Genomic DNA, 15,648 nt, shown 5'->3' on the forward strand with positions numbered 1-15,648 from the left:
CTGACCATAGCCATCGCGAACTGCGCGGGACCGCCAATACCGACGACGCCAAACCATACAACAGCCTTTCGGACTGATGCTTGGGCGGCAGCGCATGTGAGCGCGAGCATCACAGATTCCGTCACTGATCTCTCACCTCCCAGACACCACTGGAGGTACAGCCCACTTATCGATGAATAACCCCACTGAGGCATGCCACGCGAACGGCAAACAACTGCTGTGTTTCCTGTGTCCCGTCGTTGTTCTGGCGCCGCGTCCACAGAGCTATGGCCCTTGCTTGATCGATCCCCTGTCGAGAAACGAAAATAGTACTTAGTTCGACAGAGCACAAAAGCCTGGGAAACTCGGAGGAAATCCGAAAGACACGCATTCATGCATTCCTTGCTTCGCTCAAGTCTCGGCTAAAGCCAAACCGAGGCTGGCTGTCGAGACTGCGCAACAGTGAGGGAAACGATAGCAATGCGTACATGGAATGTTCGTCTCGAGCTAGGGTGTACATCGGCAGTATCCTAGATAATCCCCTTCATCCGGCGTAGATCTTCCAGCAGCAGCGGCAACGCGGGGCCCTCTAAAGCTTCGACTTCTGGTCCGCAAGCTTCTCCTTGAGCTTCTCCTGTGCACAGGACACGAAACCGGCGTTAGCGTTATCGAACCCGTGAGCAACGAAATGTCCGAAGGGGAATTGAGAATGAAGAGGACGCGCAGGTGGCGTGCCTAGCGCGATCTGCCCGCGTATGCACGCGCGTAACCAGCGGGCCGAAAGCTCACGATGGTGCCTCAACGACGTGACCACACGATGCAGAAGCGCCAAACTGTGAACCTCAGAGAGTGAAACGGAAGCACTCACGTTGACCTTGTCCATGTACACGTCCGTGACGACCCAGTGCTCGCGCTTCATGTCCTTCCCGTGGATCGCGAGCGCGAGGTCCTTGGTCATGATCCCGTCCTGGTCGATGACCTCGACGCACGCCGCCTCGAGGTTGCGGCAGAACTTCGCGAGCGGCTCGTTCCCGTCGAGCTTCGCGCGGTGCAGGAGCCCGCGCGTCCACGCGAAGATGCTCGCGACCGGGTTCGTCGACGTCTCCCGGCCCTTCTGGTACTCGCGGTAGTGGCGCGTCACGGTCCCGTGCGCGGCCTCGGACTCGATCACGTCCCCGTCGGGCGTGATGAGCTCGGAGGTCATCATCCCGAGCGAGCCGAAGCCCTGGGCGAGGATGTCGGACTGCACGTCGCCGTCGTAGTTCTTGCACGCCCAGACGAAGCCGCCCGAGGACTTGATCGCCTGCGCGACCATGTCGTCGATGAGGCGGTGCTCGTAGTAGATCCCGGCGGCGTCAAACGCGGCCTTGTATTCGCTGTCCGTCGCCAAGGGTAAGGCACTCAGTATGGGGACTTGAAAAATAGAAGCGCCGAGTCTGCGTACCTATCGTAGATCTCCTGGAAAATATCCTTGAAACGACCATCGTACTTTTTTAGGATCGTGTTCTTGGTCGACATGAACTGTGCGAACCCAATCACGTCAGTAAAAGATCACACCTCGGCGTGGGCAAATATCGCGGGCGGTCACTGACACCGACGCGATGCTTCAAACGGTACTCACCAGAGGGAGCTTCTTCTGCAGCGCCATCTTGAACGACGAGTGCGCAAAACCACGAATGGACTGCGGCGCACAAGCGAGGCGGTGGTGATAGGAGTTCGTACAATGCAGTCAGCGCAAGTCTTAGCAGCAAGCGAACAGGCGGTGGCTCCGTACCTCTTCGGTGTTGTACATGGCAAGGGCGACGCCCGGGCCCTTGAAATCGTACACATGAATCTTGGTCGGCGCGCCGCCGTCTGACGGAGTGTAGACGAGCTCGAGCGATCCAGCGCCCGGAGCTACAAAGTCCGACGCGCGATACTTCCCAAACAATTAGCGATGTGTGACCCCACAATTGGCGACGACGCGAGACTTACCTGGTCACCGAAGGCGTGGCGACCGATGACAATCGGGTTCGTCCAGCCGGGCACGGGGCGCGGGATGCGCTCCAGAATGATGGGCTCGCGGAAGACGGTCCCTCCGAGGATGTTTCGGATGGTCCCGTTAGGGCTCTTCCACATCGACTTGAGGTTGAACTCCGTCACTCGCGCCTCGTCGGGCGTGATGGTCGCGCACTTGATGCCGACCTTGTACTTCTGGATCGCCTCGGCCGCGTCGACGGTGACTTTGTCGGAAGTCTGTGTCGACAAAATCAATTGCGACGCGAACCACGTCAGATCTGCGAAGGATAAGGACGGCAGGCTGGACGTACGGCATCACGGTGCTCCAGCCCAAGGTCGTAGTACTTAATGTCAAGTTGAACATATGGGAGGATAAGCTGTAAAAGGTGTCGTCAACATATGCAAATTGCGTATGCAGCTCGTTCAAAAACGCGTGGAACTGGCGCGACCTCCAATGATGACAACCGCAGCCCGAAAGCAGTGGGTGCGTCTCCAGTGCCGCGACCCGAGACATCCGAGGATCCTGATCCCCTAGCACTGGTCAACAGTAGTCCAAGTTGATGACGGAGAAAGTAGTAGTACGCATTGGCCGCGCGCTCCAGTGGAGCACAACTCCAGCCCAGCACGTCTCTCAATCTGGCGACCAAATGCGCAGTCAGAATCCAACTCCATGCTTCTACGACCAACGCGAGTCCACCCAGAGGCACGCGTGTGTCGAACATCTCCGCCGACTCTCACACGACCACGTAACGTGCGCATATCACATTGAGTCGTCCGCGAGGGCGGACGGCACGATGTTGTTTGCAGATGGATTTCCCGCGCGAGACGTTTCGCCTCGTCTTCCACATACACAGATGGCCTCACGCCAGCAGACACTGACCAAGACCACACATGCATGCTTCCGCCTCAAGGCACGCCTGGACTTCAAATTCCCATTCACTCCGAGGAGACGCCACAAGAAGCAAGAAAACGCGCGGAAAGGGCGACTTTCGGCCCAGCAGAACGACGCAAGTGGAAAAGACAGAAAGGAGGGGATGCGTGGACGGAAAGGGGCCGCTGAATACTCACCTCTTCCCTGATCTTCTTCCATATGATCCTCGTCATCTCGTCGCCATCCAGCTCGACGACCGGGTTGGAGACCACAATCTTGCCGCCTGCGCGCCCACCGTCGAATTCCCCCCACACAAGCGCCCCGGCACGATCAGCCCTCGCGCCAGACATCTGCATAATAAAAGCCGGGGACTCACTCATCCTGATGGGGCTGGTCGCGAAGCCACGATGGAGCGAGGTAACGGTGGGGGAAAAGGCGCGGGGCCTGCTGGGACCGTGCAGAGAACGGGCGACGAAGCGCGTGCGCGAGAGCATGGCGGGGAGGTGGTGGTGATCAGGACGAAGAGGCGGCGAGAGTAGGCCAGGCGCGAATGCAGGGCGATTTAAATACCTTGCTGGGCGGGCTTGATGGAAGAAGGAAGGCTGGCGACGATGACAGCGAGAACCTCGGTGGAATCACAGGTGGCAGCAAGCGTGGTCGAGGGCGTGAGGAGCGGCGGTCAGCTGCCCCCACGGTGACCGACTCCCAGCCTGCGCCGCGACCCGGCGACTAGTGCGACGGCTGGCGCGGACTTGAGTCAGCTGCCATCTGATCTTATCGGATAAGTCCACAAATGAGGTTCAAAAGCTATGGCGATAACGTGGGGTAAAAGGACTTACCCGCCCGAAATTCCGGGGCTCCTTGCTACCGGCGTCACCGCACGAGCTTGCGCATCCTCCTCGACCTCGACGCTCATTATGTTCCCCTCTATACCTGTCTTCGGGGTGCCCGCCGCAATTGCGGGCATGCCCTTCAAGCGTGCCCAGCTCGGTCTATACCACGGCAAGACCAAGCTGTTCGGCAACAACGTCCCCCACTCGATGCACAAGACCCGCCGGACGTGGATGCCCAACGCGCACAAGCAACGGCTCTTCTCCGACGTGATGCAGAACTTCATTCGCGTCGACGTCCCGGCGCGAACGCTGCGCACAATCAAAAAGGTAAACCGTCGGCGCGCTCTGCAGAGTTCTACAACTGACCTGGATATATGCGCAGAACGGCGGGCTGGACAACTACCTGCTCATGACGAAGGCGGATTTGCTGGGATGGGAGGGCATGCGGTTGCGGATGATGATCATGGACAAGCAGGCGGAGCAGGGTGTGGTGCCGGGGACGCTATCACGACCTGTCCCTAGCAAGACGGCGGCGGCGGCGGAGGCGGGAGGGGAAGAGGCAAGAGCAGCGACCGCGGTGGCGAGCTCATGACGGCCGTCTATGGGATCAGGGTGCGTCGTGCCATGACCTGATCTCGTGGCATCAGCTCACTCTTCCCCACCAGGACTTCTGCCCGAGCTCTGAATCAGCCTAGAGAAGGGAGCATACTTCCTCGTACAGTACACTTCCAGCTCTCGTGGCTGTAATACATAATACACCCACGTAGATGGGCCGACACTCCCCGTCCGCACTCCCAGCATGCAGTGACCACGCTTGCACCAAACATTCCGGTACGAAATCCCTCACTTCGCGCATTCACCCATCACCACTGCAACCACGACACCCAGTCCTCGCTCCATAACGAGACGTTGTACAACCCAAGACTTCCGTCCATATCCACCGCTATATTCACATGCATATCTTGCGACTAGAATCGCCAAAGCTTCCTATGCCGACACGTCCACGCGACCGCGCCGATCCCAAAGCTATACGCAGTCAAGACCATCATCGCCGCCCAATCCGACATGTACATCGTCTGCATCGAGAGATTGACCAGCCCCGTCGTTACGTTCGCCTGTCGCACGCACGCACGCAGCCATCAGCTCACACCCCCAGCCCATCGAAACCAAGCATACGCACCAGCAAAAACAGCACCAGCCCGTTCTTGTTCACCGCCTCCAGCAGCGGCGGCGCGCTCGGCGCCCCGCCCGCCCCATCCCCGCCCCTCCCCGCACGTCCGCGGGGCACGTCCGGGCCGGGGTGCACCTTCAACTTCGAGTGAGGCGAGTACACGCTCGTGCTCATCGGGCTCGGGAAGAAGGCGATGTCGAGGACGAGGTAGCCGAGGAGAAACGTGCTGTTGAACGCCGCGATCCAAACGACGTACGGCAGGTTCGCCATACGCCGCGACACGCCGCGCCCAGTGCCCGCGAGCCAAAGCGCGCCGACGAGGACCCACCAGAGCACGGCGTAGGAGCAGAGCTCCGTCGCCGTCTTGTCATTCTCGCGCCGCAGCGAGGACGAGGACGGGGGCGAGGGTGCGGAGGCGTGCGGGGAGGTGGGGGAGAGCGTGGAGGATGAGGAAGCGGGCGAGCGTGGGGGGAAGGATGTGGAGGTGGGCGAGGGCCCGTCGGAGTCAGTCTCGGAGTCGTCTGGAGCGGGGCGGCCGTCGCCGTCTCGTCTGCGCAGTTGTTGCTGGCGACGACGGAAATAAGAGGGAGATGGCGCAAGGACTAGGGTTCCGGTGGAGAGTCCGAGAAGGTGGATTGCAAGGTATCCTGTGGCTGGTGTGAGATGTGTGACCGAGCATATACACGATGGGACTGGCCAGATGGGAACCACCCGAGTAGGACATTTGCCAGGCTAAAACCATGTTCCCTGACCAGTTAACATGACCGTGACAGGAAATGTGGTCTCAGCCTGGCGAACGTCCAACTCGGGCGGTTCCCACCTGTCCGGTCCCGTCGTAATACGAGCATATAGCTCACCTGGGAGGGATATGAGCCCTTCTTTGTTGGCTGAGATCATGCTTTCCCGAGGGGCGTGTAGAATGAACTCATCCAGCTGTCCGGACGACAATGCGAGTTGATGTGCTAATGCGCTCGAATGAGCCGAGACGTAAGATGCGCGCATACAGGCACATGCACTCACATACGGCAACGACGACGCCCATAAGCGATATTGGAACGTACACCATCAAGGGGTGCAGCAAGACCTGCAGAATCGGGAGCATGGCCAGTGTGACAAAGAAGTTCCAGTGTACGCCATACTCCGTGACGTGTTCCTGTCCGGCATTGAAGGACGAATGGATGCAAGAAGGGCAAACAACTCACTGGGTATTCCGTGCCCTTCACCGACATCGTCCGGAGAAGCCCGAGAAGGAGGAGGGGAGAGCACTTGCGTAGCACATTCGTGACTTTCGGGAGCAGCGGAGCGGTGAGATGTGTCGGGTTCTTCACCAGGGGTATCGCAGACACAATCCCCTGGGAGAAGACGAAGGAGCCCACTCCAATGTCCATCTGTCCAGACGCATGAATGCGCATGCGCGGAGAGACTCGAACGAGGGAGACGCACCAAAGACACCCCGTATGTCTCGCACTTCGCCAGAAACCGCGGGAAGACTTCGAAGTCGACCGCAAGAATGCAGATGAACGTGAGGAGAAGCATGTGCGCTCGGTACGTTGTCAAAGCCGGCAGTGGGGGTATCCGGGTGACCAGCGTGTCTCGTCGAGAAGGACTTGGTTCCCGCGACGGGTTCGATGAGCGCGAGCGGGAAGATTGACGACTCGGGGTCAATGAGGAGGGGAGGTAGGTTCCAGACTCGCGCGCTGGGAGAAAGAGGAGGAGAGCGGTAGGGACAGCGAGAAGGATGCATAGCGAGCCTGGCGAGTCTGCGAAGAGAGTCACGGAGAGCAGGATGGGGAGGATGAGGAGGGTGGCCTCGGAGAGGAATTGGAAGCGGGAGGCGGGGATACGTGTTCGGGCGGCGGAGTGAAGGGCTATTGAAGCCTGGGGAGTCTCTCGTTAAGCTTGAACCCGACCTCGAGGACGGCACGGACTTACGAGCGAGACTAGCGAGACCATGTTAATGTGCCCAATACTCGACCCCGTCATTCCTGACACGAACGCTTCCTTCTCGGCCTTGTAGTCGCCGCTCATCGTGCGCCTGAAAGTCTAGGTCTATATAAAAGAATGTGGGGTCCAAAGACAAATAATGGTCGAGATGGATTGCCTTGGGCAGCGACAGCAGATGGTGGATGAGACAACAGAAGCAACTTTACGAGTTCAACCTTAATCAGACGGCAAGCATGGCCAACGGGCCGAAGGGCGCTAATAACCAAGCGCAGTTGGCCAACACAAAACAAAGTGGGTGAAGATCCATAACGTCCACAAGCAGCTACAGTGAGACTAAAACGAGTGTTTTAATATACAAGAGACCCAAAGTACAGCATGTGGCAATTTCCTAACGTGAAAATGTATAAGCACAATCGAATCCCGGAAATCCTAGAACGAGTTTATGATATGTTTAAGGAATGGATACCTATGTGAATCAATGATTAGCGACTGACGTGGCAGCGTCCCGCAAAGGATGACTCGAGCACACGTACTCGTGATCCCCCAAGAACCCCTTCTCACGTACGACTGCACTTGCGTATTGCGTCAGCGAGAGTCCTGACGTCAGAGCCAGCTCCTGGTAGTGCTCATACGCCACCTCCAGGTGGTACTGGTCGGCCGGTATTCTGACCAAAGCCATCAGCACAAGAGTCGTCTGCCCGATGCGCCGAGGGAAGACTTACAGCTGCACGAGCGCGCGGTTCACATCCAGGATGGTGCACCCCTCAGTGTTCTCGACGATCATGAAGACGTCCCCATCGGCGTTCTCGAACTCGAGGCGATCCACAGGGGGGAACGTCGCGAACGCGCACGAGGCATTTGGGTGTCGGCACAGCGGGCCGTACTGCGCGTAGCGGCATTCCGGGAACGTCGGCATGTGCGTGAGCAGGATCGAGACCGCGTCAGGGATCGAGACAGGTGGCGGCGGAGACGGTGAAGGAGAGAGGGTGGGGAAGTGCGCGGAGATGGACCTCCTGTGGCCGCCGCCTTGCGAAGCGTGCGCTGATTGCGAGAAGTGGAGGTAGAAGTACAGCGGGTGGAATTCGACGAGCTGGTAGGGGTGGAGGGTCCGCAGGCCAGTGTATGGGAGGTGCTTGTATTGCTGTGCTGTTCAAAGAGTGAGCTGACCGATACGAAGAGAACAGTCTGGAAGACCCGATTCGCAGCGAAAAAGCGTGGTTATCCTGTTAACCCCTTGGGCAGGGTTACAAGATCTGGGAAGAGTGGTCTACCTTGTCGTCAGCTGATGAGCAAATCCGGCCGGCTGATAGTAAGCGCCTGACGGGTCGTGCCAGAATCACAAGACTCTCCGAGCTCCGGCCACACAGCCAAAGACAGTCATTTTGTGCGCCACAACTGCTGTGGGCCTCTATGTATCCAAGAACTGGCCAGTCAACTCTCGCTGGTAGTTCGGATCACCTGTTTCGGTGAAAGAAGCATTGGCGTCAACGTGAAAACATCTCGCCGGGACGCACGTTGAATGCGTCCGGACGAGACCAGCAAGGACGAGAAAGCCGGATAGATACGGCAGGTTATGAAATATCACCTGCGTATCATCAAGGAGCATTGAGTGCATATATGCGCTCTGTCAATCATCGCGATTGTCTAGTAACCACTTATCGGTTCTTTCAGTGCGCATACAATGGGCGAATGGGCGACGTGTCAAGGATACGGAGAGGGCACTCACCAAAGCATGCATTCGCCCGCATGCAACTCCCGATCTCGCAGTCAGAAGCGTGTTTGACGATTGCGCAAGCAAGGGCTTTCCAGCTGGGCGGCTCCTCGTCCGCGAAGGCCACTGGAGAGCGTTGGGGCCGGCCAAAGCCAGCGGTGAAGCACGCGGCGCGCCAGAGATCGTCGTGCCGGTTGCAAAAATCCCGTAGTCTTCTGCATGTCTGAGCGACGGCGACATGGGCATGGAGGTCGCCCAGGAGGTGTGCCCAGACGGCGTGTAGGGCGACGTCAGAGAGAGAGGAGAGAGAGGGCATGGGTGCTCGCCGGCCGAAGATGGGCCAGATAAGCTGCCCGGGGGCAGGGGCGGAAACTGTTGGGGCGGGGAGAGAGGGAGGAACAGAGCTGGAGCCGGAGGGAGAGTGTTGGGAGGGTGGTGGCAACCTGCATGTCACTGCGGTGATATCGCTCGGAGAGGGAGAGGGTGCGTATCCGAGAGCCAGAAGAAGAGCATGGAAAGCTGCATGCGTTTAGGCGAACAGAGCGGTCGGTCACGGTGCCCTCGCGAGAAGATGGGCATATGTGACTGGGGAGTTCCGTGATCTCCGCGGGCTCACGCTAACGTGTCCGGTGACCAGCGTGGCCCCCGTCGTGGAGGATGTGGCCCCAGCAGACGAGTGCAGCGCGTCCGGTGAAGGCGCGGATGTGTGAGTGGCTCTGACTTTGAAGTTGCGCCCATCGCCAGGGGTCTGGCCAGCCTGAGATGCTTGTGGCCAGATGCCGTCACTCGAGGGCGGTGCCTGTTTTCGAGCGCCGACTGAAATTTCGACGATGGCCAATCACACGGATGACAAGACCGAGGGTCGCCGCCCGAAGCGTGAGACGCACACGTACACGCATGCTCCGGCGGTCGTCAATCGCCTTCCGTTGCGCCCGGACATCTACTTATACGTTCGCCAACATCACCTCGGGCATGTCTCTTCCCCTGCGTCCCTCATGATCCTCCGCTCTCCACCCTCATGAAGCACTCCTCCAACACTACCGCCTCCACCTCCAGCTCGGGGGCCTCGTCCGCAGCCCCCAACCCCACACCCCACGGCTTCCGCACCCAGCTCGGCCACCTCCTCCCCCGCCACGCCCTCTTTCAGGTCCACGTTTACATCGACCAGTTGTCCAATGTTCCTCTCATCGCCGGCGAGTTTGGGGCTCGGTGGAAGTTCAAGAATGTCCAGTCTGGTTCCGGCGTGCTCCAGAAGATGAAAGGCGCTCGGAGCTCTTCCGGCAAGGGCAAGGGCAAGGGCAAGGGCAAGGCGGTCGAGAGTGAGACGAGTTCTACTGGTGGTGCGGACGACGGAGGGCCCGACGAAGCACATTCAATGGGCAGCGACAGCGCGCACAACGCCACCGAGGACGACCACTACGTGGATTCCCCACGGAGTCCCCGAGAATTCGATGATGCGCGCGCCCTCGACCTGTTGCACCCACCGGGGTTCCCGACGCCGGTCATCAACAGTTCGGACAATCCCTCATCACACTCGGCGCCGTTGCAAAAGGAGGCGCGCGGGATGACCCCTTGGGCCGACCTCCACAGCTACACCGTCAAGTGGGGGCACTCCGTCAACGCCGTGGTGCAGCTGGATGTCCACAGGGAAACGGGCGATCTTCTTCCCAGTGAGCTCAAGCTCGTTGTCATGCAGGTGCGCGTTTTCCGCACCCCACTGCTTCTCCGAACCCTCTGCCACACCCTACCACAATGCTCCCGCATCAGACGCCCCTATTTGCGGTGGATGTTATCGGCGCGTTACTCAAACACGTCGATAACATCTACAGCGCGCCCGGAGAACAGTCTGATTCAGGTGCACCATGTACGACCTACGGGGCGTCCGCGTCCTTCTCCGTTCTCACTGCGACACACGCCGCGGGCTACCTACTGTATGCGGGCGGAGCTTCACCGTGAACATATTGCTGACTACCCTGTGACCGTCTAGCGCGTCATCCACGGCGACCCAAATGCGCCTCAGCAACCGCGCCTAGGCGCAGTGTACTTGAACCTCGCCGAATACGCGGATGCCGGCCCCATCACGCGCCGATACCTTCTGCGACAGAGTAAAACAAATGCCACGCTAAAGGTGCGAACATTTCTCCGACCTTACGCTCCGCTCTGGCTGATATCCGTGGTAGCTCACGATCGAGCTGGAGCACATCGGTGGGGAAAAACATTACAAGCCTCCGCCACTGCGCAAAGGGGAGATCCTCGCATCCGTCTCTGGGATCCTTTCGAACAACGGTCTCTTCAGCACCCGCTTCGCCCGCGAACTCGACCTCTACGTCGGTGCGGACAAACCGGAACAAGCGGAGTCGTTCCCGTACGCGGACCGAGCCGGACACGTACAAGTCGATCGCCTTGCCGAGTCGTTCGGCCTCCGAACGACCGAACACCTTATCGAGGCCCTCTTCAACCCCCTTCCCTCTGACGAGCCAGCACAGACACCGTTCACGTACTACGCCCCACCCCAGGTCGAGCCTGAGCCTGAGCGCTGCGAATCCCCACTGGAGTCCTACGACCTCGACTCGAACTCTGTCAACTCTTCCGATCGAAGATCGAACGGACGGAGATCAGTAGACAGTAGCGCGAGTCTCTCTATCGCCAGCACAAGTGAGCATTCACTCCCATACAACAGTCACGACCCCGGGATGGCAAGCGATGCGGCGAATATGGTCGCAAATCGGCATTGGTGGCAGAAGATGAAGAGCCGGCCCAGTACACCGGCAACCTCGTCCCGCGACCTGTTCCGACCCGCGACGCCAGCACCACCCGTGCCCGTACGAAACGGTTAGGTGGACTTCGGCACGCATCCACGTCCTGTGCCCCGCCCCCGGTTCTGGCCCCCCGTGCATATGTGTTCATACCCGTGGACTTTCACAGGTTGCTCTCCATTAGTCTTGGGCCCACATTCACATCATCCGTCACCTGGCTCTCCATCTCGTCTTGTCTCGCAACACACGCACCTGCCCATCACGCACATACTGAGACATTTCCCCTGTAACGACTGTCACGACCCCTTCGCTTCCGGCCACTCCTTTCGCCACGGCCGTCGCCGTCGGCTGTAGATGCTGCGCTTATACCGCACCGTAACTTATGTGCTTTTTAAGTCCTCCGCGACCACTTCCCCTCGCTTCCGGCTTCGGCGTCCCGGCTCCTTCAGGTCCAGGACACTCTTATTCGCCAGTCCTCTCGATTAGTCCGTCCCTCATGTAGAGCAAACTTACGGTACTCGGTATTCACTGTCGATCTTACGCTACTTGGTCTGGTAATTAACATTCGCTCTCGTTAAATCTCGTGGGTGCTTTGATTCGTTGGAACACATGACTGGTGCCATGTGCAAGGGGACCAATTGGAGCGTAGAGAGAAGAGCGCGGCACGGGTGTGAGCGTCGTGCGCCTTTAGATGCAATTCGAAGTGTTTTCGATGAGACTACGAATTGCAATGTGACAGTGGAGGACAGGGTCCCCCACACGAATGTACGCTCATGCCCTTAAGCCTGTACTGCCGCGCTATGAACATAGCTCGGGCAAAACTGTGTGATGTCATGATAAAGCACAGGGTCCGAAGAGGATCGCATTCAAGACGTGGGAAGGGGAAGGGGGCGATTCGTACTACGTTCGCCGCCGAAGCATTTGAGACATACCACGATGTCTGACGGAAAGCGTCTTGGGCTCTTAGAAGTTTGAATGAATGGCCGGCCGGGTATCACGCAATTGACGATGACGTGCAGACTGAGAGCAGTGATAGCAGAGAGAAGTAGTACGCTATTATACCATGACGTATCATATAACCTGGAGGAAAGCCAGTCACCACACGCCCCCGAGCCAGCGCACAGAACGGCGACGCACCTTCGGAGCCAGCGAGACGATCTTCCCCCACCCCTTCATGCGCAGGTCCGCGCTGACGACGCCGCCGATGCGTGTCCCGAGCATCTCGCGCTTGTTGTTTAGGAGCACTGCGGCGTTGTCGTCGAAGCGGATGTAGGTGCCGTCCGCGCGGCGGACGGCCTTCCGGGTGCGGACGATGACCGCACGGCGGACGTCGCCCTGGCGGACGCGGGGCGCGTTCGCGGCGGCGCCGGGGATGTTGCGCGCGCGCTTGACGACGCAGACGATCTCGTCGCCGACGGAGCCCCAGCCGTTGTTAACCTTTTGCTTGAGGACGTTGACGCACTCGATGATGAGCGCGCCGGAGTTGTCTATGACCTGGCGGAGTGGGGGTAAGGTGAGCGGAAAGAAGGGGGGAGGTGACGAGGCGTACATTGAGAGTGCCCTTGAGGCCGATCATGCCTCGTCTATGGTGCTTTTGGTGGAAGTGGAGGAGGCTCGCGAAGAGAGACGGGCTTGAAGTGTGGCGCCAGCCGGCGACCAGCTGCTTCAAGCGCCATTAATGCTGGCCATACAGGGCTTATCGGGGCTGATAAGCCAACTAAAGCCTCGAATTAAGTGGGGTGGGAGGCGCTTGAGTGGGGCGACCAAGACTCCGGTCGCTCGGCGCGCAACTCTCGAGACTCGTCTCTCACCTGCACATCCATCCTTCTTCCTCCTTTCAGTCTGCCAAAATGTCCAGCCGTCGCGGCAGCTCGACAGTGCTCTTGCCCTCGGGGCAGACGCTGACGACGTTCACCAAGCACAGTCAGGATGAGGAAGGGCTCCCGCACGCTACCAAGAAGTACGTCCAGTCTCGACGCAGTCCCCCGTACGCTCGTATGCGATCGGAGCACATCACAGGACGATGGCGGACCATCTCCGCAAGTATGAGGCCCTGTGAGTACATGGCACGGTGTTCTGTCGTTCTGCGAGGGGTAGGACCTCATGCGCGCGATAGGTTCAACCTCACCCCGCAGCGCATGCGGATGGTCGTGGAGGCGTTCAAGGAGTCGCTGGAGCTTGGTCTGAGCAAGCCCAATCAGGTCGTGGTGAGTTCCGTGCCGTCGATTCTCTCCAACGTTCACCCGACGGCAGATCTTGTGCTATGGACCTTAGCCTATGATCCCGACATACGTTTTTGGATGGCCATCCAGTAAAGAGAAGGGGAACTACCTCGCGGTAGACCTCGGTAAGTTTGTTCTTGGCCGTTTCCCGTTGTCCCCGATGCCTCTGCAGAGTCTCCACTCGCGCGTCATGTGACGCATGCATCTGGGCTAGTCGGTCGCATCTGCCCGTCTAGGGTTGCGGGATCTGACTCGCGCATATAGTCGGGCAGATGGTCTGTCCTTGCTCGTCATCTCGCTGCCGTCTCGTGGACGGAGCTCAGCGGTGATGAAGGCCTTCCATTTTAGTCTTCGCCCACTGATAAACCCGTGTACTCACACGAATCTGTTTTAAGGTGGAACCAATCTCCGCGTCTGTCTTGTGACCCTGGAGGGCGAGGGCAAGTTCCAGATCACACAGGCCAAGTACCGTCTCACGGAAGAGCAGAAGCAGGACGAAGGCCAGAAGCTGTTCGACTTCTGCGGCGAGTGCCTGAAGGCGTTCGTCGACACTCACCGCGCAGAGGGTCACATTGGCAAGGACGAGGTTCTCCCTCTCGGCTTCACGGTCCGCATCTCTATTCTGTCCCGATCGTCGCTGGTCTGACGCGCGTACGCAGTTCTCGTACCCCTGCGCGTAGGTGCTGGATGTGTCTAGCCCACACGCACGCTCATGGTCCGCACAGGCAGGAGCGTATTGACCACGGTGTCCTCATCCGGTGGACGAAGGGCTTCGGCGCGCCGAACACCGAAGGCCATGACGTTGTCGCCATGTTCCGCGAATCACTTGCGAAAATGGTACGAATTTTGATGTGCTGATGCGCCGCAGCTGACGGATTGCGTTACAGTCTGTGCCCGCGGAAGTTGTCGCGCTGACATGTGATACTACGGGGACGCTCATTGCGTCTCACTACGTGAACCCGAAGACACGCATCGCGTGCATCTTCGGGACGGGTTGCAATGCCGCTTACATGGAGCACGTACGTGACATCCCCAAGATCGCTCAGCTGGGCATCGACCCCGACATGGAGATGGCTATTAACTGTGAATGGGTGCGTCGGACTTCGTCTTCCAGTCCCACACCTGTGACCAATCTTGGTTATAGGGTGCCTTTGACTCCTTCGAGCACGAGAACCTCCCTCGCACCAAGTACGACCAGATCATCGACGAGACCTCAAACAAGCCCGGCGAGCAAGCCTTCGAGAAGCTCATCTCCGGTCGCTACCTGGGCGAGATCCTCCGTCTCATCATCTGCGAGCTCATCGACGAGGGCGTTCTTTTCCTCGGTCAGAACACGTACAAGCTTGAAATCCCCTATTGTTTCGACACCGCCTTCCTCTCCCTCATGGAGATGGATCCCACCGACGAGCTTCTTATGATCATCGGCATCTTCAACCACTTCTTCGCCGTCGAGACCACTCTGGCCGAACGCCAATTCTTCCGCGCGCTAGCCAAGCTCGTTGCCCGTCGTGCCGCGCGTCTGTCCGCCTGCGGTATCGCTGCGATCGTCAGCAAGATGGGCTATTTGGATGAGGGATGCTCCGTTGGCGCCGACGGCTCCCTGTACAACGTCAGTCCTTGCGAAACGGGCAGGGGAAAGCCACTGAGGTCCGCTCTTTGCAGAAATACCCCAACTTCGCCGAGCGGATACACGAGGGTCTCCATGACATCTTCGGCGAGAAGGGAAAGTGAGTGGCAGTCAAACGCACGTTTTCCCCTGGCGAATGCTGACCGGCGCCCCCATCAGGAACATCGTCACCTACCACGCCGAGGATGGCAGTGGCATCGGTAGTGCGATCGTCGCAGCAATGACCAAAGATCGGAAAACCGCGAACATCTATCCCAACCTATAAGTGCCTTTTCTTTCGGGGTGCGTCGCTGTCTCCGGAACGGACATTGTACGAGAATGGATGGGAAGCGAAGAAGGAAGAAGCTGCTTTTAGGTGTATCCGTATCGGAGTTGCGGGGCATCGCCTGTTGTACGAAGATCGTGTAAGTACTACCTATGGCTCATACATAGACGGATGGTCCACAGTCCTAGGTTTGGTCGTGCACACACGCATGGCACCGAAGAAGAGGGCCTCTGGCGCTGCGGAGTCGTGTTATCCGGACTAGAAAGTGGTT

General features: G+C 58.8%; 7 protein-coding genes across 7 annotated transcripts; 3 read left to right on the forward strand and 4 right to left on the reverse strand.

Annotated features, from left to right (window-relative positions):
* Positions 1-568: 568 nt before the first annotated feature.
* Positions 569-3,342, reverse strand: BXZ73DRAFT_45672 (isocitrate dehydrogenase; the record flags this gene model as incomplete). The annotated part of the gene is made up of 9 exons (XM_048019553.1): positions 569-613; positions 848-1,355; positions 1,424-1,500; positions 1,601-1,660; positions 1,754-1,897; positions 1,954-2,214; positions 2,289-2,354; positions 3,046-3,131; positions 3,225-3,342. The coding sequence occupies 9 exons, from the start codon at positions 3,340-3,342 to the stop codon at positions 569-571; spliced, it is 1,365 nt and encodes a 454-aa protein (XP_047878664.1).
* A 423-nt stretch (positions 3,343-3,765) lies between these two features.
* BXZ73DRAFT_77026 (uncharacterized protein) lies at positions 3,766-4,273 on the forward strand (the record flags this gene model as incomplete). The annotated part of the gene is made up of 2 exons (XM_048022568.1): positions 3,766-4,008; positions 4,064-4,273. The coding sequence occupies 2 exons, from the start codon at positions 3,766-3,768 to the stop codon at positions 4,271-4,273; spliced, it is 453 nt and encodes a 150-aa protein (XP_047878665.1).
* Positions 4,274-4,649: 376 nt separating this feature from the next.
* On the reverse strand, positions 4,650-6,880 carry BXZ73DRAFT_45758 (GWT1-domain-containing protein; the record flags this gene model as incomplete). Its single annotated transcript, XM_048019564.1, has 7 exons — positions 4,650-4,796; positions 4,862-5,499; positions 5,710-5,814; positions 5,873-6,005; positions 6,055-6,240; positions 6,296-6,730; positions 6,785-6,880. 7 exons carry the CDS (start codon positions 6,878-6,880, stop codon positions 4,650-4,652), a joined length of 1,740 nt encoding a protein of 579 aa, XP_047878666.1.
* A 345-nt stretch (positions 6,881-7,225) lies between these two features.
* Positions 7,226-8,823, reverse strand: BXZ73DRAFT_100743 (uncharacterized protein; the record flags this gene model as incomplete). The annotated part of the gene is made up of 4 exons (XM_048014670.1): positions 7,226-7,262; positions 7,330-7,461; positions 7,519-7,942; positions 8,523-8,823. The coding sequence occupies 4 exons, from the start codon at positions 8,821-8,823 to the stop codon at positions 7,226-7,228; spliced, it is 894 nt and encodes a 297-aa protein (XP_047878667.1).
* Positions 8,824-9,525: 702 nt separating this feature from the next.
* On the forward strand, positions 9,526-11,344 carry BXZ73DRAFT_89606 (N-terminal C2 in EEIG1 and EHBP1 proteins-domain-containing protein; the record flags this gene model as incomplete). Its single annotated transcript, XM_048025343.1, has 3 exons — positions 9,526-10,203; positions 10,495-10,635; positions 10,688-11,344. The coding sequence occupies 3 exons, from the start codon at positions 9,526-9,528 to the stop codon at positions 11,342-11,344; spliced, it is 1,476 nt and encodes a 491-aa protein (XP_047878668.1).
* Positions 11,345-12,334: 990 nt separating this feature from the next.
* BXZ73DRAFT_100745 (ribosomal protein L14) lies at positions 12,335-12,839 on the reverse strand (the record flags this gene model as incomplete). Its single annotated transcript, XM_048014671.1, has 3 exons — positions 12,335-12,343; positions 12,401-12,757; positions 12,813-12,839. 3 exons carry the CDS (start codon positions 12,837-12,839, stop codon positions 12,335-12,337), a joined length of 393 nt encoding a protein of 130 aa, XP_047878669.1.
* A 274-nt stretch (positions 12,840-13,113) lies between these two features.
* BXZ73DRAFT_45835 (uncharacterized protein) lies at positions 13,114-15,377 on the forward strand (the record flags this gene model as incomplete). The annotated part of the gene is made up of 11 exons (XM_048019583.1): positions 13,114-13,223; positions 13,283-13,318; positions 13,380-13,470; positions 13,538-13,610; positions 13,881-14,092; positions 14,145-14,161; positions 14,211-14,322; positions 14,373-14,576; positions 14,630-15,094; positions 15,148-15,212; positions 15,272-15,377. The coding sequence occupies 11 exons, from the start codon at positions 13,114-13,116 to the stop codon at positions 15,375-15,377; spliced, it is 1,491 nt and encodes a 496-aa protein (XP_047878670.1).
* Positions 15,378-15,648: the final 271 nt, after the last annotated feature.

Source organism: Epithele typhae (assembly GCF_022376455.1).
Source record: "Epithele typhae strain CBS 203.58 chromosome Unknown BXZ73scaffold_19, whole genome shotgun sequence".
NCBI classification, from domain to species: Eukaryota; Fungi; Basidiomycota; class Agaricomycetes; order Polyporales; family Epitheliaceae; genus Epithele; species Epithele typhae.